General features: G+C 43.8%; 1 protein-coding gene across 2 annotated transcripts in view; it reads right to left on the reverse strand.

Annotated features, from left to right (window-relative positions):
• Window positions 1-25,437, reverse strand: part of RPS6KA2 (ribosomal protein S6 kinase A2) — a 460,922-nt gene that overhangs the window by 21,142 nt on the left and 414,343 nt on the right. For both annotated transcript variants that reach the window (XM_065400516.1, XM_065400517.1), the window contains 2 exons: window positions 19,733-19,863; window positions 17,375-17,500 (listed from right to left, as the gene is read on the reverse strand). In XM_065400516.1, coding sequence (XP_065256588.1) covers window positions 17,375-17,500; window positions 19,733-19,863 — 257 coding nt within the window. The remainder of the gene's footprint in view (window positions 1-17,374; window positions 17,501-19,732; window positions 19,864-25,437) is intronic.

Raw genomic sequence — 25,437 nt, forward strand, 5'->3', positions numbered from 1 at the left:
CTCCTGCCTCCCAGGCTTGCAGCGCCAATCAGCTGTTTGGTGCCGCAAGCCTGGGAGGGGAGGAGCATTAGAGCGGGGGCAGCATGCTCAGGGAGGAGGCGGAGCAGAGGTGAGCTGGGGTGGGGAGCTGCCATTGGGGTGCCTCAGGGCGGGGGGGGGGGGAAGCTGCCGCAAGGCTCCCCACCCCAGCTCACCTCTGCTACGCCCCCTCCCCGAGCACGCCGTCGCTGCTCCACTTCTCCCGCCTCCCAGGCTTGCGGCGCCAATCAGCTCTTTGGCGCCGCAAGCCTGGGAGGGGAGGAGAATTAGAGTGGGGGCGGCGTGCTCGGGGAGGAGACGGAGGAGAGGTGAGCTGGGGTGGGGAGCTGCCGCACGGCTCCCCGGGGGGGGGGAGCTGCCGCGGGGGGGGCGCCTCAGGGCGGAGGGGGGGCGGGGAGCTGCTGCAGGGCTGGGGGGGGCGCAAGGTTAAAGTTTCGCCTAGGGCACGAAACTTCCTTGCACCAGCCCTGTTTGCCACTCCCACATTTTCTCTGGAGAGCTCCCGGTCTGTTTCCTCCTCTGCATTCCTCCTCAAACACTGCCTTCACGTCTCTGCTCTTTTGGGGACCCTGTAAAGATCTCTGTGAACATTTCATCATAGGTTTTCAGTTTTCTTCCCCTCAGGTTCTCCAGCTGCTCAACTGTCAATAGAAGGTCTCCTGAGCAGTTTACTCTTTATCCAGCACTGGCTGGCATTCTGGTTGTGACCCCTCATGCTAAGCAGATGTCCATGAACAGAGCTTTATTCTGGTAGCTGTCCACAATTGCTTCCTGCACTGATGCTTCTCCCCAGATGGTGATGAAATCCAAAGTCCCAGTGCAACTGCTCGAGGCAGATTACAGGGCTTCTGGAGTAATACTGCAGCTATAGTGACACTTGATTTCAGGAGCAAATGGGGGCATGCAGGTAAACAGACCAGTCAGTAACAGTCCTGCAAAGCAGTTTGGGACTGCCAAAGCTGTAAGCAGCAACATTGTGTGCACACAAACAATGGACCAGACTAATTTGCTGTGCAGCAAAGTTAGTTAACTTTGAAAGAAGAGTCCTGAGTTCATGATAAATGTGGTGTTTGTGTCGTGTACACAAGTGTTTTCAAACCAGATTAATTTGACTTAATCCAGTTTAACCCCCCCCCTCCAGTGTAGACATGTCCTTAGACTTTCCCTCTGCTAACATAGACCAACCCTCACCCTGATCATTTTGCATTTCCTTTGAGACCATATTTCTTGTGCAGTGAGTCTGATCTTTCTCCATCCCTCCCCATATGAGGCCCAACAAGCCCTTTCCACTCTTTGTGTGCAAGGGATGAACCTTTTTCTCTAAGCCTTAATTGTGACTTTCATTTTGAACTGAACTCAAGTAAACACACACAGGCATGAGCACACATACCAGTGTTAAAGTAAGAGACTTCTATTGTCTGTTTCCAGTGCTGAGGTTTGGAATAATGCAAAAATGTGCCTCTATTGATATTTCTCTCTGTGTTTTTTGTGGTGAATAACACCAACCCAGAAAGCTATCATAACATACCAGTAGTTCAGCTGAGAACATACTAAAAGCTCTGTGGTGCTTTTGCAAATCAGAGCTAAAAAAAGCAGAAGGGTTAACTATAGTACTTTAGAAATTTAAGAAAGTGAGCCATACAGCCACTTTAAATAGATTTTTCTCTATGTGCCAAATGCCCAGGGGTTGCTGAAAAGCTCATCTGTCTTAATTCTGGATGAAGCATTTCCTGAGCAGAGTGGGTTCAGTTCAGATTGGTATATGGTGTCTCTTACTCTTTGACTAATACAACCTTCATGTATTTTACTGACTAGCCGAAGACAGGTATATTTCCTTCCAAGAGGAATTTAGGGCACAAGCGTCATGACATTTTAAAACAGAGGAGGCCCCAACTAAAAAAATAATACTGAACCCTTCTACCTTATCTAGGTTAGGAAGCAAAGGCAAGTATGAAACAAACATTATCTCAGTCCTAATTAACAACGTGCCCCAGTCTTATAAATCTTCTGCATGTAGAACTTGCACGGGCTTGTTAGTCCGTACTTGTCAGATAGGAGTTCTATGCATGGAGGGCTTGCAACATCAGAACTATACATTCTAGATAAAAAAAATGGTAGCCAGTTCTGCCACTCTTACTTCTTGAGACAGATCTAACTAAACGTTTCTGGAGGTGACACTGTGATTTAACCCCAGCTGTGCCGCTACCATGGCAAGACTCTTTCAAGTGCAGACATTCAATTGGAAAACTGGCACTTGCACAGAGATGTATCAGATTCCGAGGGAGCACTACAGGTGCATTATATAGCACTGAAATGGTTAAAGGTTAGAGCTTGGAAGGAGGGACCATAAATACCTCCCTTTGATTAGCACCAGGGAAAAGATGCCAGCTGTGCAGAGAAAGCATAGGGAAGGAGGAGAATATTCACATTGTCACTGCTTAGAGCTGCTTTATCTTGTATAATGTGCTTTGAAGTATTCTTAAGAAGCCTGTTGGGGTGGATGGGTTAATCACATTTAACACAGTTGTATGTCACAGTACCATATTATATGATTTATAAGTGCTTTAAATGGGGGAATAAAAAAGAAAATGAATTCCATGGGTTTGAACACACTATTTATACCCCATATCTATGGCACATTTAATATTCACGTCACCCTGATAAAATGGTTCCTTTAACTATAGATAGGATAAACATCACTTTTGAAGAAAAGAGGCATAAGAGTGTGTGCAGAGATTTTAAACTGGCTGGTTCATCTGTAATATTAAATTCAAAGACAAGTGACACAAAGATAGAACTTTGCTGCTGGTTTCCATTTCAATCATCTTTCTTTCTAAAAATAAGTCCTATTTATGTCAAGCATTTGTTTCAATTTGGTTCCTTTTGATTTCAAGTTACTCAGGCTGGATGAAAATCACTTCAGAAGGGCTAACATTTAAAAGGACATGGTATAAATTTTACATTTAAGATGTCTCAGAGGAGAACTAGTCCCAGTCTAATAGTTTCTGGGGGGACAATTTGCTCTGCTATTAGGTTTGATCAGTTTCAGGGGTTCACCCACCTCATGGTTAAACCTTTCAGAAAAATAGTGGAATGAATATTTTTAAAAACAGATTTAATTAACAGTAAAAAAAAATGGTCATCAGAACAATCTGTGTGGGTGGAGTGTAAAGCTCTCTGCACACAGAACATATCCAGTTATTTCCACTACTAACTGACTCAGTGTTTAAAACTTTAGCCTGCAATGATAGCCCTATGACTTAGCACTGGTTTGGTGCTTTCTCTTTTCCAAGCAATGTACAAACACTAACTAATTCAGCCGAGCCCCGCCTTGTGCAGTAGGAAAGGACATTTTATAGAGAGACCCCCTAGAGGCTGGGAGGTTCAGTGGAGAGGGCTCTGGAATGGGAGTCAGGAGACCCGGGCTCCACTGTCTGTTCTACCATGGTCTTACTCTGTGACCACATTACCACTCTTAGGTTCAGTTTCCCCATCTGTAGAATAGGGATAATAATACTTACTCTCCTTTATAAAGCTCTATGGATGCTATGTAAGAGCCAACTGTTTTTGATACAAGGAGAAAATTCTTAAAGTAGCACAGAATCCAAACATATGAAACAAAAAACTTCCTGGTCTCAAAGAAAAAATAGAACTGCTAAAGACCAAATTCCATCCAAAATATTCAGCTATTTGGCAGGCCAGCTGGGAAAAGAGAGAGATGATCCTATTAAATTGTAGGAAAACTATCTGATATTTCCTCTCTCAAAAAGGGTCCAGTTTACATTTAAAATGTTATCCTCTCCACACTGCACACTGTTAGCCAATATCATCTATTATCCCGAATGCTCTGCATTTATGCTAAATTGTGTAACTGGATTCCCAGAAAGCTTTGTACCCATGCTAAGCTTTATTGTGGAAATCAACTAATAATTAAACTGTTCTAACATTTATTCTTTGAATGTGAAAAATCGGTCAGAAATAATATGCATATTCTGTTAAGGAGTTTTATATATGAATTGTGTGTTGGGCACCATTAGTAAAAAATAGTTACTGTCTCTATAGTCTATTTAATGCGATTTCTACTCTTCAGTCTAGTAACCCTTGGAATGTCACTGTGTACGTTTGGTGCAGATGTCTTTTTGCCTTGAAAAACAAGTATGAAACTAGATAAGGCAACAAGAGTAAGGTGCATTTTCTATCTGTCGTAAACAAGTGCACTATAAACATAAGTCAAATGAAGTTCGTATTTTTGGACAGACACAGATAAAAGATGTAAGGTGTGATTGCTGCAAGCCTGTTTCCTGAGTTGGTAAAGTATGAACCTCTCTGTGTTGATTTCTCTATGTTTAATAAACAGATTGAGCTGAATTATCTGACATCTTCTTAATCGATAACCAAAACAGAACCCTAAAACCATCAAATGAAGTCATGGGCAACACACATATATTCACATACTCCTCCAGTGGTCCACTAACACTAAATGGGGCCTGGACCCAATACATCCAAAGGGCTCACTGCAACCAGGGCCGGCTCTGGCTTTCTGGCTGCCCCAAGCAAAAAAAAAAAAAAAAAAAAAAAACGCGGTGGCCAGAACAGCAAAGCAAAAAAAAACCCTGTGGCGCGGCCGAAGCCAGGGTGCAGGGGGACTCCCTGCCCTGCAGATGTGTTCCGGCTAGCGGGGGGAGGGGGAAGGAGAGGGAGTGGGGGGAGAGAGAGAAGGGGGGCGGCCAGGGCTTCAGCGGGGTGCTGCCACGCGGCCCCTCCCGCCATGCCCCCTGCCGGGAGGGCTCCGCACCGCTCCGGTCGGCTGGGAGGGAAGGACGTGGGCTGCCCTGCCGGGCTTGCTGCAGGGCGCTCCCGTCCTCCACGCCGCTGCCCCCTACAGGGCGGCCGGAGCGGAACAACAGGAAAAAAAAAAGCGACCGTGCCGCCCTAGGATTGGGCAGAATGCTGCCTCCTACAAGCTGCCGCCCCAAGCACCAGCTTGCTCGGCTGGTGCCTGGAGCTGGCCCTGACTGCAACTAATAAACCTCCCCCTTACAAAACTGCTCATGGCATTCCTGTTTCCCTGCCCTGCCAATACTGCCTCCTACTCCCAAGTACTTGTGGTGAACTCCAGGTCTTACTGGTAGTGCTCCCGTAAGCCCTTGGATCCAAACTGTATTGTCCACAGATCCCTTTTCCACTCAGGTCCATTGATCCTGCCTCAATTTACTTTTGTCTCCTCAGAGGACAGCCTTCATTTCCAAGCCTGTAGTAACTGGCAGAAATCTGTGTGTGTACTCAAATTAAAACAATTAGGAGAATGAAAATGAGTGAATTTTTGCAGCTGTTTTCTTGTGAGTAGAACACAAATCTCACAAAATGAGGACGGCATGTAAATTATACTGTATATGTTACCACATGAAATTGTGGTAAAATTGTTCATTATGGCCCCAATTCAGCATGAACCTTAATCACCTTGCTGAATCAGGGCCTATATGCAGGGCCGGCCCACAACATTTTGGCACCTGAGGCGGGGAGCTCAAATGACGCCCCCCTGCCCCCTCGCTTGGGCCAAAACTTTGAAAGGTCTCAATTCTGCCTTCTTCCTGTTCTACTTCTCTCATGGTACTGCTCTGCTACCTACCCCAATAAAGGAGAACTAACAACTTAAAATGCCTTTTCCAAAAATTTTAAGTAACACTTAACTTTCAAACGCCTGAACAACAAATGTAACTTTTCTTGTCTGCATAGTAAACACTGGCATTTTTATCTGTTTGAATAATCAAAGTGATGCTTTCCGTGCCTTCTTGGTTGCAAAGATTTGAACTGCTTCCTGAAGGTCCACAGTCTGGGCCAGCTCATGCTCTATTGAGATGACTGCAAGGCCGACCAGCCTCTCCTATGTCATTGTGGAGCGTAGATGTGTTTTTATTAACTTCAGCTTGGAGAAGCTGCGTTCTCCACTGGCAACTGTTACAGAAAGTGTTAGAAGTATGCGCAGAGCAACGAAAGCATTTGGAAAGATGGTGGTCATCTTATTTGTGCACATATATTCCAGAACAGCCGTTGGAGTTGATCCTGCTGAAATGTATCTTGAAAGGGCTTTCAGTTCATCACGTAAATCACTCGCATCAATATTGCGCATGTCATCGTGTGTCAACACTGTCTCTAGTGCCCTGCATTGCTGGTGTAGGTCTTCTTCAGGTATAGTGAGGAGTTTTGGAATATTATACAACATCCCACATATACTGCTGTATTCCTTGAGCTGCATGAAACGTTCTTCAACTGACTGCATTGCACAATCTAGCACCTGGTTAAAGAATTCAACTTTGAATTGTTGTTTGGGGTCTCTTATGGGATTATCCCATGCCTTGTAATCAAAATGTCGTCTTCTCCAGTGACTCTTGTATTCTTGAATGGGTGGGAAAATAGCTTCAGTGTGAAGTTCCTCTGCCAACTTCTGTGCACTCTTCAGAATGTTTTGAAAACCCTCATCTGACCGGTAAGACTGTAGGTATGACTTTGCTTTGTCCAGTTGTTCCATTGCTCCAGATATATCAAGGTCAACGCCTTGGAGTCTCTTGCTTACAACATTTATTTCAAACAGTATGTCATGCCACAACACTAAGCCACACAGAAATGTGAAGTTATGTATGTTTCTGGCGATTCCATTGCCCTCTGCCACTGTTCTCCCACGAACAGTTCCTGTCATAGCATTATCCTTCATAATGGCAATTATGGCATCATCTATCTTCCCAATTTGGTGTTTGATAGGCTTTATCGCCTCCACTCGACTTTCCCATCGTGTGGCACTCAGTGGTTTCAGTGTCAGAGAGGATGTTCCCAGATGTTGCTTCAGAATTTGCCATTGATGAGTTGATGCAGAGAAAAATACATAGATGCTTTGAATTACATTAAAAAATTCAGCAACCTCACTAGAAGCTGATGCTGCATCACTGACCACCAAGTTCAATGAATGAGAACTGCATGGGACAAAAAAAGCTCGAGGGTTTAACTCTTGGATCTGTGTCTGCACTCCTCTGTTCTTTCCTCTCATGTTGGCACCATTATCGTAGCCCTGACCTCTCATGTCAGCTATCGCAATTCCCGTATCTTCCAGCTTTTTAAGAAGCACATTTGTCATACCAGCTCCTGTAGTATCATCAATGTCAACAATAAATTCTAGAAAATGCTCTCTGACAGTCACCATTGCAGGGACATTTTCACTAGGTTCTGTTGTTGTTACAAAAATGCACCATTAAAGTCATTTGTTCTGTATGGCTGATGTCAGGTGTGCAGTCCAGAATAACAGAGTAATATCTTGCTGACTTCAGATCTGCCATAATCTTGTTTGACTTTTGTTGCCTGTAACTGTATGATCTCATTTTTAATTGTTTTTCCAAGTAGCGGTGTGTGTACATTTCTTGGGTCGTGATTCTTTTTAGATACTCCTGGAGTACAGCATCAAACTCAGCCATCAGCTCCACAATTTTAAGGAAGTTTCCATTGTTTGGCAGATACAGCTAATCTGAGGTGCCACGCAGTGCTAGGCTTTGGGTAGCAAGCATTCTCACAATGGCAATGAGCCTTTTCAGAATATTTTGCCAGTAGAGACTCTGATGCAATCTTCTCTTGGTGCTGATCATCTATAGTGGCCTTTAACCTTAGTCTCATCTCAAGCTCTTTTCACCTATGGAATGCTCTCTCATGGCATGCCAGATTTCTAGCCAGATTTTTCCAGTCCTTTGTCCCTGTAGAACCCAATGTGGCTGAAACATTAGACTGGAAGAGTTTGCAACAAAAACAGTATGCAGCCTTCTGGGTTTTTGAGTACATAAGCCATGGCCTCTCCACTTTGTCACCATTGGGGATTTCACGCCAGTAATGTGTTGGATGGAAACTTCTATTTTCATTGTCTTTGGGGAACATGAAGTTTTTCACTTGCTGTGGCCTATGCAATACAAGGAAGTCCCTCAGGCTACTGCTCAAGGGGGTCCACAGTCCTGGATCATCTAGACTTAAGGAACTAAACTCAGCAGCAGCTGTTTCTTGCGCTGCCACCACAGTCTTCTCTGATCTACACTTTTCTTCAGGAATGTGCATGGTTACATCCATTTGAGATGGAGATATGGATCCTACAGTAGCTGCCAGGTCACCAGCACTTTGACTAACTGGAAGATCAGGCATCTCCTCACCACTCATATCCTCACTGGGGCCGGAAGGCTCACCGTGAACATTTCTCCTTCCTGCTTAGATAGAAAAGCTTCCTTTGCTTTCTTTCTTTTTCTGAATGCTGCCCCAGAGGGGCGTTTTCTTCTTTCACTCATGACTGCTGTTCTGTGCAGCTATAGTGGCTCTCAACACTCAATTGAAGTGGACAAATAAGTAGGCTGGTGGCAAGGCCTGAGTGAGGGAAGATATCAGCATCTTAAAAGCCTAACTGGCTCCTACTACTTCAGTTGACTGCCTGTTCTCCTCAAGTGGGTTCAGGGAAGCAGCAGGAAACAGGAAGCTCCCTGAGAAGCTGGTGTTAATCAGTCCAGGCTCCTGGGGGTGCTAGAGAGGTACATAAGAGGCTCCTCCTCCTCTCTCTCCCTGCAGCTCCTGCTGCTTTCTGTTATTCCCTCTCAGCTTTACTCCTGCCTGCCTGTTATGTCTCTTGTGCCCTCCTTCCTCCAGCACAGCACTCCACCATCTCTGTGCATCTAGAGCAGAGAGAATACATATGCACCAGCAGCAGACACAATTTTCTACACTCTGGGTCCTAGTGGCGCCCCCCCCCCCCCAATAGTCTGGCACCTGAGGCGGCCGCCTCAGTTCGCCTCATGGTAAGGCCAGCCCTGCCTATATGTATGTTTTGGCTCTTAAGACTTGTTAAAAGAGGATAATTAGGAAAAAGGTTTTAAAATATTCCCACAGATCAGAAGGCAGATCCTCATAAGCCCTTCCTGTCCCATTTCCATCCCTTTGTTCTTGCTGCCATTTTTACCTCTATAAATGCTCTATCTATGATATTTGTAAAGCACCAGTCACTGTTGTACTTAGGTATTCCCATCTCATCCTCTGCACACACAATTTTAGCGATTAAGAGTTTCCACACCTTCCCTTTTGCAGAATATCACATGAGCAGCTTCTTGCAAAGTAGGCCCCATGTGCAAATCCACAATCTTCCACAAGGGGCAAGAAACTCAAGGAGTTTGTCCAAATCTGTTCTGAAACCTGTGTTTATTGAATGGCATCATGTACAATAACTCCTCGCTTAGCATTGTAGTTGTGTTCCTGAAAAATGCGACTTTAAGCGAAAAGATGTTAAGCGAATCCAATTTCCCCATAAGAATTAATGTAAAGGGGGGGGGGGGGGGGTTAGGTTCTAGGGAAATTTTTTTCACCAGACAAAAGACTATTTTCCATATATACACAGTATAAGTTTTAAACAAACAATTTAATACTGTACACAGCACTTTGCAACAGCAATGATGATTGTGAAGCTTGGTTGAGGTGGTGGAGTCAGAGGGTGGAATATTTCCCAGGGAATGCCTTAGTGCTGAATGATGAACTAGCACTTGGCTGAGCCCTCAAGGGTTAACACATTGTTGTTAATGTAGCCTCACATTCTACAAGGCAGCACAAATGGATGGCAGGGAGACAGCATGGCAGACAGAGACACATACCGTGTGTGTGTGTGTGTGTGTGTGTGTGTGTGTGTGTGTGTGTGTGTGTGATGCGCATTGCCCCTTTAAGTACGCTGACCCCACTGTAAGTACATTGCCTTTTTAAGTAGATCAGCAAGTTGAGACAGTAGCTGCTGCTAGCAAGCTCCCTCCGTCCTGAGCCCTGTCGTGTGTCCCCCTCCCCCCACTCTATGGAGATGGGTAAGAGGGGGCAGAGGGGAGGGGGACACCCTGACATTAGCACCCCTCTTCCCCGCACAGCAAGCAGGAGGCTCCCGGGAGCAGCTCCAAGGCAGAGGGCAGGAGCAGCACATGGCGGGGGGGGGAGGGACAGCTGAACTGCCGGCAATTGCTAGCCTGCTGGGCAGCTGCTGCACAGGGAACTTAGGGGCGTGGGGAACTGATAGGGGGGCTGCCGATCCACCCTGGTTGCGAGCCCCCACCAGCCAGCTGCAATGGGCTTCTCTTTCTGCGAGCAGTAGACAAAGCAGCGGCTGCCAAACAACGTTATAAGGGAGCATTGTGCAACTTTAAACGAGCATGTTCTCTAATTGATCAGCAACAAACAACGAAACAATGTTAACCGGGATGACTTTAAGTGAGGAGTTACTGTACTCTACTGATGCTGTTGTCATGCTACCAGCCTAAGTAAGCATCCTTTGACTGATGATAAGTAGCTTTTACTGAACTGTTAGGCCTACAGGATTTTTAGTGTCTCCAAGAAGAATGACAATGGAAGTACTGATTTCCCCCGCTATTTTCTGGGGTCAGAAAAGGCCATGTCTCTGATGCCTTCATTTTACTGGGCTACTTTTTGCATCATTTAATCATCAATGATAAATCAAACCTGTTCTTGTCTGACGGTGATGGTGTCTTGATCATGTCCCTTGGGAGTCCATGCTATCGACTAACTGCTCTCACCATCCAACTTTTCCCAAAAACTTTTCCTTAGCTTCAAGCCTTTGCCTCTTGTCCTGCCCTCCTCAGCGACTGAATATTTGCCATCTATCATTTCTATCACCTGGAAGATATTTATAGATTTTGATCATGTCCCCCTGGACGCTTGTCTTTCCCAGACTGTACACATTCTAGCTTCCCCAAGCTCTCCTGATATAGCATGCCTTGCAGTCCTTGTATAATATCTATTGTTCATTCTTAGTATTTTCTTTGGCATGTCTGTATTCCTCTTTAAAATATGGGGACTAGAACTGCATAAATTATTCTAGATATGGTCACACTGGGACTATGTAGAGCAGCACTAATACCTCATTAATTAGTTAGTGATCTGTGACAAACCCTATGTAATATAGTACAATAACAGAATCTGCTTGCAGAAGTGTGTGTGTGCGAGAGAGAGAGAATGGGAAATTTATTAATCTGTTTTCCTGTTTAAACAAAAGTGCTTTTTCATAATCATAATGAAGGCTGGAGACAACAAACTTATGTTAAGTTGCTCTTTGCTATAAATGTTCAAATCTTCATGCTTTCCTCCTGAGAAATATCTGGCATACACTGATCATTTTCATTGCATTATCGTCTGATTAAGGGGGTTGAGGAGAGCTGGGGTAAAAGCCTGGGGGAGAGTGGGGAATTTCTTCTCCTGGGGAAATATTGACACATACCTGTCATTTGATGTGATCTGGTCCATTCTAAAGATTTTAGGCAAAATATTTCCTCTTCATAAGTATTTTTGTAAGTAATCTCTGGAAGGGTGCAGTTAACACCCAGAGACATGGAGATTACATTGGAGACAAGGAAATCATTCCAACCTTCTCTCCAGCTGAATTTAAACATGGGACTCTTGGGAACCCCTGGCAGCACCTAAACTTGTTCTTGATGCCAACTCTCCCCAGTAGTGTTGGGTCCTATACTACAGTGCCCCGGGACGGAAATACAGAGCCAAATCTCAAGATCCTTACTCAGCCCTCATTTCCACCCCACCCCCCGCCCAATAAAGTCAATGGAGTTTGCATGACAAAGGACAGTAAAATCTGGACCTCAGAATTTGGCCTATACACGTCCGTCCCATTCCCTCCCTTGTTACCTAATCAGGCTTAACACTGAGCATTATTTTTGTTACTGCTTGGCTCCAGGAACATATCCCATTTGATAGTATGCAGTTACACTGTATGCTAGATTTGTTCAATTTACTGTGAAACCTGTTTCACTGTTAAATAAAAAAAAGTTTCTTAAAATTGCCCTGATCTTGCAAACTAAGCACACAGATGGACCCTGGATCCCATCCAGAGCCCTGCTGAAATCAGGGGGGCTATATGTGGGCACTTGCTTCTAGGAGCTGGCAAGATTGGGGCCAAAGGATATAACAAACCTGAGATTTTCCATTGAAATTCTCATTACACTTCCTAGTGGGCAATTTATTTATTCCATGCCCACAAGTGTGGTGGGTGCCTCGTGGACAGATGCACATAAACATGGTCTCTCCCCTGAAGAGTTTACAATCTGCTTCATTTCAAACAGATGACTCCCATTTTCAGAGAGAGCGAGCAGCCAGGCAAAGCAGTCCAAATAATACAGACACCTCAACAATCAATCAGACTTGAGGACCTCGGGGCAGAATTTTTTTCCTTTTTCTGCTTCAATAAACAAAGACATACAAATTCCTGTTTCCTTAAAAAGAATACCAAACAAATGCATCAACCTGCCAGACAGTGTTGGAAGGCTAAATTTATCTTGGTAGTTATTCAGTGCTTTCTGCACTTAGTAATAAACTCCTGATATAGCTGCAGGTTATGAGGAGAATATTGTGCAATGAGCTACATTTTATTGAGTACTCTCTAGCCTTCAGACTAATATGCTTTCATGTCTACTTAGGTCAAGCATCTGAAAACCAGCAAATTACAACTATGAACATTAATGGAAAGGAGAAGAGAAGCGAAGGTTAATTATGATATATACCACTTGGGCTTTCTTCGCTAGACCACTTCACTCAGGGTCATTAGCACACAAATACATGTATTTTGGGGGACTGATTACACAGGCCCTGCAATAATAGCCCGTCACTCTGATGGGTTATCAACTTCTCTCTGTTGATGGCTTGTAGACACTGCCTTTCCATTTGTACTTGTAGACACTGCTTCTCCATTTGTTTTGTATCTGTACAGCTTACGTAAAATGCACCTTTCTCCCAAATCAGCCTATATCAAAACATACAGGGGTGGATGCATCCACAGAATGCTTACTAATTATGAGCGTTATAAGCTAAAAGTAAATGTCATTTTATCCTAGCGAGGGGCCCATGCTGTAAAATTTTTCTCTATATCAAAAATTTGACTCTGCTCAAAGCTGGGGAGTGTTTGGAGCCAGGGTGTTGGCTTGGCACATTATAGAGATAGGATAAAGTCATTACATTCAGATGCAGTTTCCAGATCCAACTTCCTCAAGGTGTTGGGGTGTTCAGGTCTCGGGTGTTCATTTGTGCCCATCTGTACTTTATGCTTTTTTGGCCAGATTCTCTCCCATGATCCAGTCACTCTGGCTGGCTCCAGTAGTAAGAAGGGGCCAGAAAGCCATCAGATCTTACTAGCTGGAGATTCCTTCAGCATGGGAGAGTCCACAGCTGGCATGGAGTTGATGTAGCTGGCTCCTGTACCGTTCACATCTGCAGCCTCTGGTGAAGGTGGCATGTTGGGGCAGACGGGATCATGGCTGGAGCACTACTCTGCTTTGGCCATTCTCTACTAGAGTAACAGCCCCTGTGGGCTAGAACCAACCCATGTAGTTTAGAGCACGCCCTAGAATCAGAGAGACGTAGCCAGCTCCTCTGCAGTCTCACTTCAGCTCTGGCCAGTGGAAAATGGACACATCTGAGAATCTAGCCCCATATCTTCATTGCTATTTGCATATAGGGATCAAAGCTGAAAATCAGCAACAGTATTTAAACAAAGAAAACTTTTCTCCAAGAGTGCTGACTTGTATCAAGTCTCTGGAATGTTTTCCAGTGTCTGATTTGCTACTCCCTTGTTGTAGCAAAGCTGTTGCCTTTCTTCTTTGAAACAAAGCTCTCGATCTGTTTTGGGGATTTCATATCAATTGTTTTTTTCTTTGGTACAATATCCTCCCCAGACACACACACACTTGCTGAAGCGTTTTCCTTTTACTTAAGTGACTTACTTTCTCTTAATACTGAGATAACTTAAATAGATTGACCTGATTTTCATTTACTCTTTGACACCACTGGTACAATGACACCAATATAATCCTTGCAAACATGCTCGACCAAACCAATCCCCTTTGCTGTTTAAAATCCCAAGACATCTGCTATACCTGCCTTTGCAAACACGTCAATATTTGAAGGCTCTGAACCAGAGCGGAGATCTGTAAAATGATCATTTTTCCAATTCCTTTCCTTGCGTCTTCCCAGGGATCTCGGGGAAGTGAGTGACATTACCTGTATTTATATCGCAAAACTGCACACCAAACAATAAACCTCTAGCAACCATTTTAGTTGAATTCTCTGTAACTTGGAAGTGAGGTGGAAAAGAGACCCAAGGGAAAAATTTCAAAAGCACGTAACGCTCATTTTTATAAGTGAATTAGGCAACCAGGAGCTTTTGGGCTTGCCTACATGAACATTTAGTTTGTGGCAAGCAGGGGTGTAAATCTATCTCACACTAACCTGCACTTACTGCCCATGTGGACCCTGCTGATGCGCACTGAGCGTTTGTTAGTGTGCTGTCAGCTACCCTGCTTTGAAACGGGAGTGGATCGCCCTTTAGGGAATTCTTAGTGCACAGCAGCAGGGTGCACATGGACAGCTAATGCACAGCAGAGTCACATCCCAGCTTGCCAGGCAAGACCTACGTCTAACTGTAATTTAGTTAATACTCTAAGAATTGTGTCATGTAGACGCAGGTCATTTTAATGTGCACAAACTAAAGTTAGTGCATAACAACCCCCCCGCATAGACAAACGCAGCTCACCTAAGTGAGTTAGGTGCCTAATGCCTATGTAAAGCCAATGAGAATTAGGTGCCTAAACTGCTTAGGTGCTTTAAAAAATCCCTCTAGGCTCCTCTTTGTATCTTTAGGTGCCTAAATACCTTTATAAATATGGCCCCAGCTAGTTGCATGATGTGGACAGAGAAGGCAGATGAACAATAGTGGGAAAAAGGGGAGAAATGCCATACATTTTAACAAACATACTGTTTCTGGATTAGGGAGGCGTTCCTTTTATTGGGTGGCTTTTCTGGCTGCAGCTCTGAGTTACTCTGTCTCAGTACTCTGACTCAATTTATGGAGAATCTATTTTCCTACACAGAAATAGTAAATAAATCCCAACAGGGACTGTGCAGCATGGTGTGTTGTGTCCTCTGGGCAATTGGTAGAGATTATTCACTCAGTGACATTATTCATATCTTCCTGCAGTGATTCCACAAAGTCATGTTCCTAGCTCCTTTGCTGCTGATACCACTGTCCTGTGGGGGAATATTCTCTTAAGTGCTAACACTGGGCTAGAGAAAGAGTGAGAATGACTCTCTAGCCTGGTGGTTGGGGCACTCACTGGAGGTTCCAATCCTCCCGCTCCAAGGGCCATTTAATTATTTAGACAAAATGGAACCGCTTCAACAGGAGTGAGGCCTACCCCAGAACATCCTGCAGGTCAAGGCACTCTCTTGAGAGGGAGTAGACTCAAGTTAAAATCCCTGCTCCACATTGGGCAAAGGAGAGAACTGAACCTGATTTTCCTATGTCTTGGGTGAGTACCCTAACCACTGGCTACTATAAGGGGGACACTGCCATCACCTCCTCTGGCCTTTTTGTGTGGGTTAAGTGTGCTCTGTGCACACCTCCCAGATTTGGGCCCCATAGGGTGGGGGAAATGCCTAATTTGAGGAACCCAATGGGACTTAGGCATCTGATAGACATCCGAGCACCTAGATTAAGGTGGCTGTGTGTATGCTCGCTGGCAGAAACTAGGTCCCTAGGGGACTTTAACATGGAAATTTAGTTGCCAAGGAACTTCAGGCACCTACAGAGTTAAGTGGCAGCTGAGCAGGGGTTTTGAGGATCTTAGTAGTACCTAAAGGCATCTAGCCCTTTGAGCTTTGTTTTCATGCTTACTACCAAAGAAATCAAAATATTTAATACTAAGAAAATATTAAATACATTTTTGGTTCAAAACATGTTTCTGTGCAGGCACAGATGTAATTTCATTAAAGTAAAATTATTCCTACTACAACCCAGCACCATCTGTTGACAAGAACAGTGGACACTGGAAAATTGTAACTTCTCCATTCACTTTAAATGGAAAACCTCACAAGTTCACACAGAAGTCCACACTCCTTTTCAGCATGTGGTTGTGTACTTAATCAACTGCTACCTCAACATGGACATCAACAAACTCAATTATCATGAAACTCTCATCTCCCTATCCCACCTGCAAAAACACAGTTTATAACAAAACTAAGTTTCAAATCCATTTTGAAACTTACAAAAGGAAAATATTCAGAAGACAGGTAATTTGCTGACGTCCCTCATATACTGCAAGTTCAGCAAACATACTCAACTACATACCACAATTTGATTTCAAGTAAATATCCACCTTTACCTTATGTTTATTTATGCACCAGGTTCCACTAGATAATACAGGATCATTGGGCCTGATTCTACTACCCTAAGTCACACTGAGGACTCAGATCTCTCTGGAAATAGTCCCATTGATTTCAGCTTCAAATCACGACCATGCATTATCCCCTTTTCTTGCTGAAAGAACATATCATTATCTACTTCTCTGACACATGAGCTTTTTTGTTAGTATCTATTTTTCTTCAGGATGCTAAACATGTTTAATGTTTGGAACTTTTCCTCCAAAGACAAACCCTCCAGACCATCAGCCAGTCCTGTGGGTTTCATCCTCTGCTCTCTCTAATACCTGCATATCCTTTATTTAATACAGGCAGCAGATGCTGCAACTTAATACTCCAGGTATGACCTTACCAAAGAATTATACAGAGAGACCATTCTTTCCTATTAGAAAATAATTCCCTTTTTAGACACCCTTGCAACTTGCTGGCTTTCTTTGCTGCAGCTGTGCACTGTGACTTGGTTTTCACAGTATTACTCTACCAAGTGTAAAGTCCTTTGCTTTTTCTTTCAGGTCTAACTGAAGTCTATTTAATTAGTATTTTAATTCTCTGTTGGATCTCTCCATTGGTCTCCTTTGTGCGTTGGTAGTGTGTCTGAATGCCAATGAGACAGAAGGGGCAGGGAATCTGATTAATCATAGGTGGCTATGATAGTGCAGCATATTTCTTTTCCCAAACATCTCTAATTATACCAAGGAAGTGTCATAGTTTAATACACCCTGGAGAATGAGAAACAAAGGTGGATTGCATTTATAAGGAGTATACTTCACAACATTTTTTTCTTCATTTGGGGGCTATTTCAATTTAGATCCTGTTCAAATCTATTATCTAGATAGCAGGGAGAGTGGCTGAAATGATTAACAATAATCTAAACCTGACTGAATTGATATTCTGTATGAGAATGAAAGGTCCTTTCCTTCTGCAATTTCATTTGCTGAGGTTAAATCAGAAGGATGAACCTTAAAGGTCAACATCTAATCCTTCTAAAAAACAAACGAGTCAGTGGCCAGATTGATGCCCAATGTAATGGAGCAGCCTTGACCATATATTTGCATCTGCCAGGATGATTTCTTACCTTCACTGCAAACTCTGCTTCTGTTACTTTATGCACACACCTCTTGCATACTGAATAGGAGCCAACACCTATGTCCTCCTTGATCTCATATCCATCTGTAAAATGAATATTGTTCCCATGTAACTGCTGTAGAGAAAGACAAAACAAGGGAAATCAAAAGACAAGCATTATGGAACCATAAAAACAGAAGAATCCTGGCCAGTGACAATAAAGGGACTGCTGAGCTCACCCTCTCCAAACATCTACCAAGGATCCATTGTCCTTAGAAATTATTTAAGTTCAGTTCAATGAAGTTGTGGCCACTTTCTAAATAAATGTGTCTCCTTCCTTATTGGTGTTCTTCCTCAGTAAACTACAACTGTATGTTTAGAAACAATGGCTGAGATGGTTTTAGCCATATTTGGGATTTGGAGATCCAATTCCCATTAGAAATTAATCACACTCTCTCTCTGGCCCAATGAATATTTAAGTATTTATACAAAGTGGAACAGCTCCAACAGGAGAGATTGAGAGACTGACTCAATAGGACGGTGGTTAAGGTAGAGAGACTTGACTCTAGGTCCCCCACGTGCCAAGTGAGTGCCCTAACCACTGAGATATTAGCTATTCTGGGAGTTGTGTCTGTCTGTCTGTCTTGTTTTTCACAGAGAGTTTTGAAGTCTCATTTTTGCCCCAATGAGAAATGAAGCCTAATGCTGAATCCTCAAAATTTTTTGCAAAATGGAATTCTTGTTTTCTGGCCAGCCTCAGTAATTGCCTGTGAAGTGTTCTGTGCTACTATTGTACAAAACAAGCTATATAAAAATTATACTGCATTGTATCACACAGAATATTAGAGGGATGAAAGCTGATACCATAAGCAGGGGCACTCCCCATGAAGTGCATCAGAAAAGTCCTTGTGTGCAAGACTTCAATGCTCACGTGGTCGCAGTGCTATTCACTCAAGGGTGTGGAGTTCTTTTAGTTTGCGTGCAAATCTGCACTGATGGGTAAGTGGGCAGAAACAGTCCTCACACACAGCTGATACTCTCTTTGCCATTCCCAAAAGAGCCAAGGAGACAGGGCCGGCTCCAAGTTTTTTGCCGCCTTACAAGGCATGTGGGGCGGGGGGACTTGGACCTGTTCTGGGCACCATGAAAAATTATACAAACCTGCCACCCCTGAGTGACCCATCCTCTGTTGTCCACTCCCAGCTTCTGGCAGTCAGCGGCTAGGACACCCAGAGCATGGGGTTGCATCCCTGACCAACTTGGCTAATAGCCATTGACGGACCTATCCTTTATGAATTTATCTAATTCTTTTTTTAATCCCATTATAGTTTTGGCTTCCACAACATCCCTTGGCAATGAGTTCCACAGGTTGACTGTGCGTTGTGTGAACGATAAATAAATAAGTCGGAAAATAGGACAGAAAATATCATAATGCCACTATATAAATCCATGGTATGCCCACATCTTGAATACTGTGTGCCATTCTGGTAGATGCATCTCAAAAAAGATATATTAGCATTGGACAAAGTACAGAGAAGGGCAACAAAAATTATTAGGGGGATGGAACAACTTTCATACAAAGAGAGATTAAAAAAGATTGGGACTGTTCATCTTAGAAAAGAGACAACTAAGGGGAGGATATGATGGAGATCTATAAAATCATGAATGGTGGGGAGAAAATGAATAAGGAAGTGTTATTTACCCCATCACATGACACAAGAACCAGGGGTCACCCAATGAAATTAATAGGCAGCAGGTTTAAAAAAAAAAACACGAGGAAGGGTACATCTTCACAGAATGCACAGTTAACTTATGGAACTCATTGCCAGGAGATGTTGTGAAGGCCAAAACGACAATAGGGTTAAAAAGAATTATTTAAGTTCATGGAGTATAAATCCACCAATGGCTATTAACCAAGATGGTCAGGGATGTGCACCAGATTCTGTGGTTGTCAGAAGCTGGGACTCAATGACAGGGATTGGATCACTTGATAAATTTCCCTGTTATGTTTATTTCCTCTGAAGCATCTGGCATCACTTTTGGAAGACAGGATATTGATCCAGACAGACCACTGGTCTGACCCAGTATGGCCATTCGTATGCCCATGAGCCAGCTCATAGTCAGGTATTTAGAAGTGCACTTTGTTTCAGTAATTAAATTGTGTGATTGACATTTTCTTTATGCCAGTAAATAGGAAAGTTGAACGTAAAACTAAAAGCCTTTGGAATACCTTTCTTTTTGCACCTTCTGCGGGCTGTATGTAAATAGACATGGGATGGATAATCTGATTGACTGATGTAGTTTAAAATGTACTGTGCGGCTATATATCTGCTCATCAAATGTGAAGTATAATGCAAAGTGTCAGTACCTGCACAATTGGATGAACGGTGATTTTGTGCAAATCTGGCTGTGAAGGCTCCTGCACCAAGCTGGATGCAATGAAGCTGAATCCTCTAAAAAGATGATGAGCATTGGCACTGGGAGGAACACCAGGGGAATCTGCAGAAGAAACGAGGGTATGACTACATGAGACACCTAGAGATCAGAAGGTGAGTAATGGTACAACATTTGCAGCAATGAAGGTCACCACTACCATCCAACAGCAAGCCCCACTAAATTAGCAGTCACACTCTCATAGTCTCCGTCATTATCTCAAGACTCTGATATGCATGAATCACCTCCTCCCGCCCTGTATCTGAACACAGAGGGGAACATCCATGCATGGATCTCCCCTCTCCTGCACACCAGTCTTGTTGCACAGCAGTTTCCACACCACCATTACAACAGAGGGCACTCCACAAGTCTGGGGTCCATGCAGAGAGGGAAGGGGCTGGGCAGGCTGGGAGAAAGAGTGGGCAGATTGGGGGCACTGCTCTCCCTTTGGCCTTGTGGAGATTCCCCAGGGGAAAAAAATACAACCCACGGCTAGAAAGTAGAACTCCTATTTTATGAACTAATTGGGAACTGCATTCAGAAAATCAAACAGTTCATAAAATTGAACATCTAAAATTAGAGTAGGTATGGTGCATAAGTAGGAGGGTGGTGGACTGCTTGGCTTTCTTCTTGTCCTTCAGTCCAAGGCACTGAAGCCATTGGAATGTGAAGAGATGTCAATGTGTTCTTCATCAACATCACTATTGTTACGGAGGTTCTTTATTCCCGGCCGTGAAAAGTGGTTCATATAAGATGGTCGTTCGTAAGATTGATGTTTGTGAAATCGAGGTTCTACTGAATTATTTCCCCCTCTCCCCTGTCCCCGGAGCCGTGCTCTGAGGCCTGGGAATTGCCACAACCAGAAGGAGTGTAGAGAAGCATGAATGGAGATGTGTTGTCTGGGTCAGGGCAGTGGGGAGAAACCACAGGTCTGGAGCAATGGCAGATGTATGGTGCCTCTGCACAGCTGGTTTCTGGCCTGGTTGAAATCTAGCAGGTTTAGGGGTGGGAGCAGTCGCCTATTCCATGTGGGAATGCGGGGGAGGGAGAGCATGTAGGGTTGCCCCTGGATAGACCAACTGGACCAACTACTCTGAAGGGATCATCAGGGCTATTTCTTTCCCTTAAGATCCTCTCTCATTGTAAAGCCCATGGAAGGGGGTAATCTGGGTCTTAAAAAGTTTAAATCCTTCTGCCCTTTGAGTCACACACCCATACAACATTCTCTGGTAGCCAGCCCAAGAATTAACCTGTCATAGCAAGGAAAATAAGAGTTACATTGTATTTATCATTTTTAAAATGAACACATATAAACATTTTTAAACAAAGCAAATAACAGGGCTCAGTAATAGCTACTGGTACCGTCCCTGGATTTTAACTAGATGGGTATTCTAAAACCCATGCTATTTAAGCCTACTTATTTTTTCCCCTTTCATTGTTTTTCTGATGCTTCCTCCAGTTACAAAGCAAGCATTTTTCTACAAAAAGGGTAAGGAGCTAAACCTTCCTTATTAAAGTATCTCCTGGTAGAAAACTTGTAGGACATCCAGTTTCACCTGAGCAAAGAGCATACATCCCCCTAGGGCCAGGTATATAACTCTTGATTCTTGCGTGCAACCTCTGTTGACATCAATAGCGATGTTAATTGATGTCAATGGGCCTGGCATGCACAGTTGTTCATGGTCCTTAGTGCCCTGGAATTACCCAGCAAGGTAAACATTTCCCAAAGAAATGCAGTAAGAATAATGAATAGAGAAAGAGATGCTCTAAACAGTTCTTCTGAGGCCAGCATATGACAAACATGTTAAGAGGAAATGATCTGCCCCACACTGTAGAGGTTAGTGCAGCCAAGGTTGCAGCTGGTACGTACTTCATCAGGGATCATTCTTAGCTTTGTCATGAATTAGAAATAAACACACTGAGTCAGACCCATCTCCAGAGCGTCAGAAAGATCATGTTTGTTTGTTAAAATTATCTGAGCTAGCTGTTCATCTCTCAGCATATTGGAGAGTTCTCTCTTTCCAAAAGCTCTCACTGAATCACCAGGCCTCATGCAAAATCAGATGCTGCACTGGCATATGCATCACATCAGTTTTACAAGCCTGGTTAATAAAATAGTAGGAATGAACATTTTGGTGTAGGGTACAGGCCCAAATCAAAACTAAATCTGAACACACTTGAACTTTAGGAAAACTCAGCTCCTGCTCCAAACTCTATGACCCCAGTGCCTTTCTACTTAAAAGCTAACTACTAATCCACAGCCAATTTCTTCATCGACAAATGCACTAATTATTTTGTTTCCAACATCAAAAGTTGACCACAACTAGCTAGTATGTCTATAAACATGACTTTAATCTGTCCGCACTGAGTCTCTCAAATGCACATTGATCTCTCAAACTAAAAAAATAAAATAAAATCATTTTGCAATTCTATTAGGGTTACCATACGTCCGTTTTTTCCCGGACATGTCCGGCTTTTTGGTAATCAAACCCCCGTCCGGGGGGAATTGCCAAAAAGCCAAACATGTCCGGGAAAAATGCCGGCAGGGCACTTCCCCTCCCGCGGCGGCTCTGCTCCTCCCCTGACTCTTCGGCTCTGTTTAAGAGCCGAGCGCTACGGGCTTCGGGCAGCCCCCATGCCTCCGGACCCTGCGCCGCCGGAGCCCGGGAGGGGAAGTGCCCGGCTGGGGGCGCAGGGTCCGGAGGCAAGGGAGCTGCCCGAAGCCCGAGCGCTACCGGCTTCACGGTTTGCCGGGCAGCCTCCAGACCCTGCGCCCCCGGCTGGGCGCTTCCCCTCCCGGGCTCCAGCTGCGCTGGGGAAGCGCCGGCCGGGGGCGCAGGGTCTGGGGGCTGCCCGGCAAACCGTGAAGCCGGTAGTGCTCGGGCAGCCCTTTTCGCGTGGCTGGGAGTGGGAGGGAGGAGGGGGCGGAGTTGGGGCGGGGAAGGGGGTGGGAAATGGGCGGGGCCAGGGCCCGTGGAGGGTCCTCTTTTTTTATTTGTTAAATATGGTAACCCTAACTTCTATAGCATCTTTCATAAGAAGATCTCAAAGTACTTTACAAATATCAATTAACTGAGTTTCACAATACTACTTGGGAGGTAAGCATTGTTATCCTTGTTTTACAGATAGAGAAACAGACACGGAGATGAAGTGACAATGTCACACAGGATATCTGGCTCACAACAGAAACCAGGAATCCTGACTCCTTGTTGTCTGTTCTCTCCTAGACCACACAAAACAACTTCTGATGTAGCAAATTATTCAACTGGTAAGTTATTGGGGCCAAAACTGATATGTAAATATTTTCCAGACAGGAGAACTCGTTCAGAATGTAAAATAACAGGTTATGCTTGTACTTTGTTTTTATTTCTCTCTGGCAGCCTCAATAAAACTCAGCAACAGAATTATCATGACCAAGATATAGGCCATCTTTACAGCACTGTCTGTTTGAGTTTGTCATTAGTGACAGGGTGGATAATTCTCAGGTCCGAATCATGACAGAAAGGAAACAATAAAACATGCGCCTGTTTGACCCCATTAGACATACAATGTGCTCCTATGATTATGACAGTTTCTGTATAATATACTCCTCCAAGTGTAGATCTACACAGCCAAGCAGCGAGAGGGAGACCCTGGCACACATTTATGTAGCATTTGTCAGGCTGCAGCCCCTTTTTTCTGCCTCCTCCAGAGGTTCTGGCTGCACTTTCTCCTACACCTCCTTGTATTTGCACACCTCATCCATGGCCCAGCAAAATCGTGAGACCTCCTTGTCAACCTCTCCTCCTGGTGCTGGCCAAAATGGCCATCCAGCAGACCAGGAGGAAGACGTTTGATCAGGGTGGGGTGTAGAGAGGCTGCTCTTAAGACTGTGGGGCCTGTTTCCATTCTCTTGTTGCTTCACGTCTCTGAGTGATGTCCACTGGCTCCTTGTATTCCTTGGAGGAGTGGTGGATGCTATTCTCTGCTTGATGTCCCCCTCTGGATCCCTCATTTTGGCCCTATGAGCTTGACTCCTGTCCCTGCATTCTCCTTTTTTGTCCCTCGAACTAAGTTGTGGTCTGGGGTTTGTGGTTCCTCCTCCTTGGCTCAGGGGGTGGGCCTTTAGTTTTGAGTGGGCCTACGCCTTCCCCTCCTAATACCTGCAGTAGGTACACAGCCAGCTGGTTCTTTATCAGACACCACAGTATGCTGCAGTAGATCATTCACATTAATCTGGGGATCAGAGTGTTCATAAAAGCAAAGAATTCACCTAAACATTGGGTGGACACAAGTATAATGGAGGCAGGCCCTGTCCAACCTTCACTACATTGTTTTTTCATTTCATCATTGACGTATGAATTCACACAGTGCAGCACTTGAAGAACTCTGTAATATAATTTTATTATATAGGTTCTTAGAAAGTGGCACTCTTCAAAGCCCACCCCAGGGGTAGTCAATTATTTTTTGTCAAGGTCCAAATTTCTTGGTCAAGGTATAGCCAAGGTTCAGACTTCAGAGAAAATAATAAAAAAATAATGATAATAAGTAAATAAAAAAATGTGGGGGTCCATTCAAAAGCATCTGGGGGTACAGATTTGGCCCACGGTCTGCCTATTGACTACTCCTGGCCTACCTCATTGCATTTAAGCAGACAATACCTAATGCTTATTATACTTTTTAAATTCACATACACAAATATTTATCTGAAACTCTTTAATTCTAAGCAACCTCCTATTGCACAAATCAATTATCCAGCAAAAATCCATTACCACAAAATCACACTTGTCCAAGTATTTTTGATGTCCACAAAACATTTAGGACAAATTATATATTTATGCTGCAGGAAGATAGCAAGTAGACACCACTTTATTGTAGGGAATAACCTGGATCCTAATGGATACATATCAATGACAAGAAACTACAAATTTGAACAGTAACTGATACAAATACTAGGCTTCTGTAATATAATTCCACTTACTGCTAGAACATAATCAATCATAATAAATTAAGATACAGTTATTATGATTAATTGTGAATAGAAGGCAAAAATTACATTACAGTAAAAGGGTGACATAATGACCCACAACACAGAAGCTTCATAATAAACATAATAAACCACAACGGAGAAGCTTAATTGGTTTACAGTTTCAACAGACCCATAGGATGTACGGGAACCATGGGATTGTTCACTGTTTCCTTTTCTTTTTCTTAACAAAATAAATTATTTCAATGGAAAACTATTTGTTAGCAAAGATATGGTGCTGGGACAAGGACTACTGTAGATGGGCCTGATTTTTATTTATATGGCGGCCCCTTTACACTGCTCTGGAAGTGTAAGGGGGGTCTTAAAGTGGCAACAGATCACATTTACACCCATTTTAAAATTATTGGGCCTGATTCTTATTTAGACATCTACTCTGCAAATGAAGGTGCGACTGTAGCGTGTGTAGGCATACCTGCACTAGCTTTAATCTAGCTACCGAAGGTAACAAGAATAGTGAAGATGTGGCAGCACAGGCTTCAGCATGGGCTAGCAACTTAAGTATGTACCCAGGTTCCCTGGCAGGACTGTACCGGGGCAGCTGGCCCATGCTGAAGTCTGTGCTGCCATTGACTTCACTACTATTGTTACCTGTGCTAGATAGATTAAAGCCAGCA

The sequence above is a fragment of the Emys orbicularis genome, chromosome 3 (assembly GCF_028017835.1).
Source record: "Emys orbicularis isolate rEmyOrb1 chromosome 3, rEmyOrb1.hap1, whole genome shotgun sequence".
NCBI lineage: Eukaryota > Metazoa > Chordata > Testudines > Emydidae > Emys > Emys orbicularis.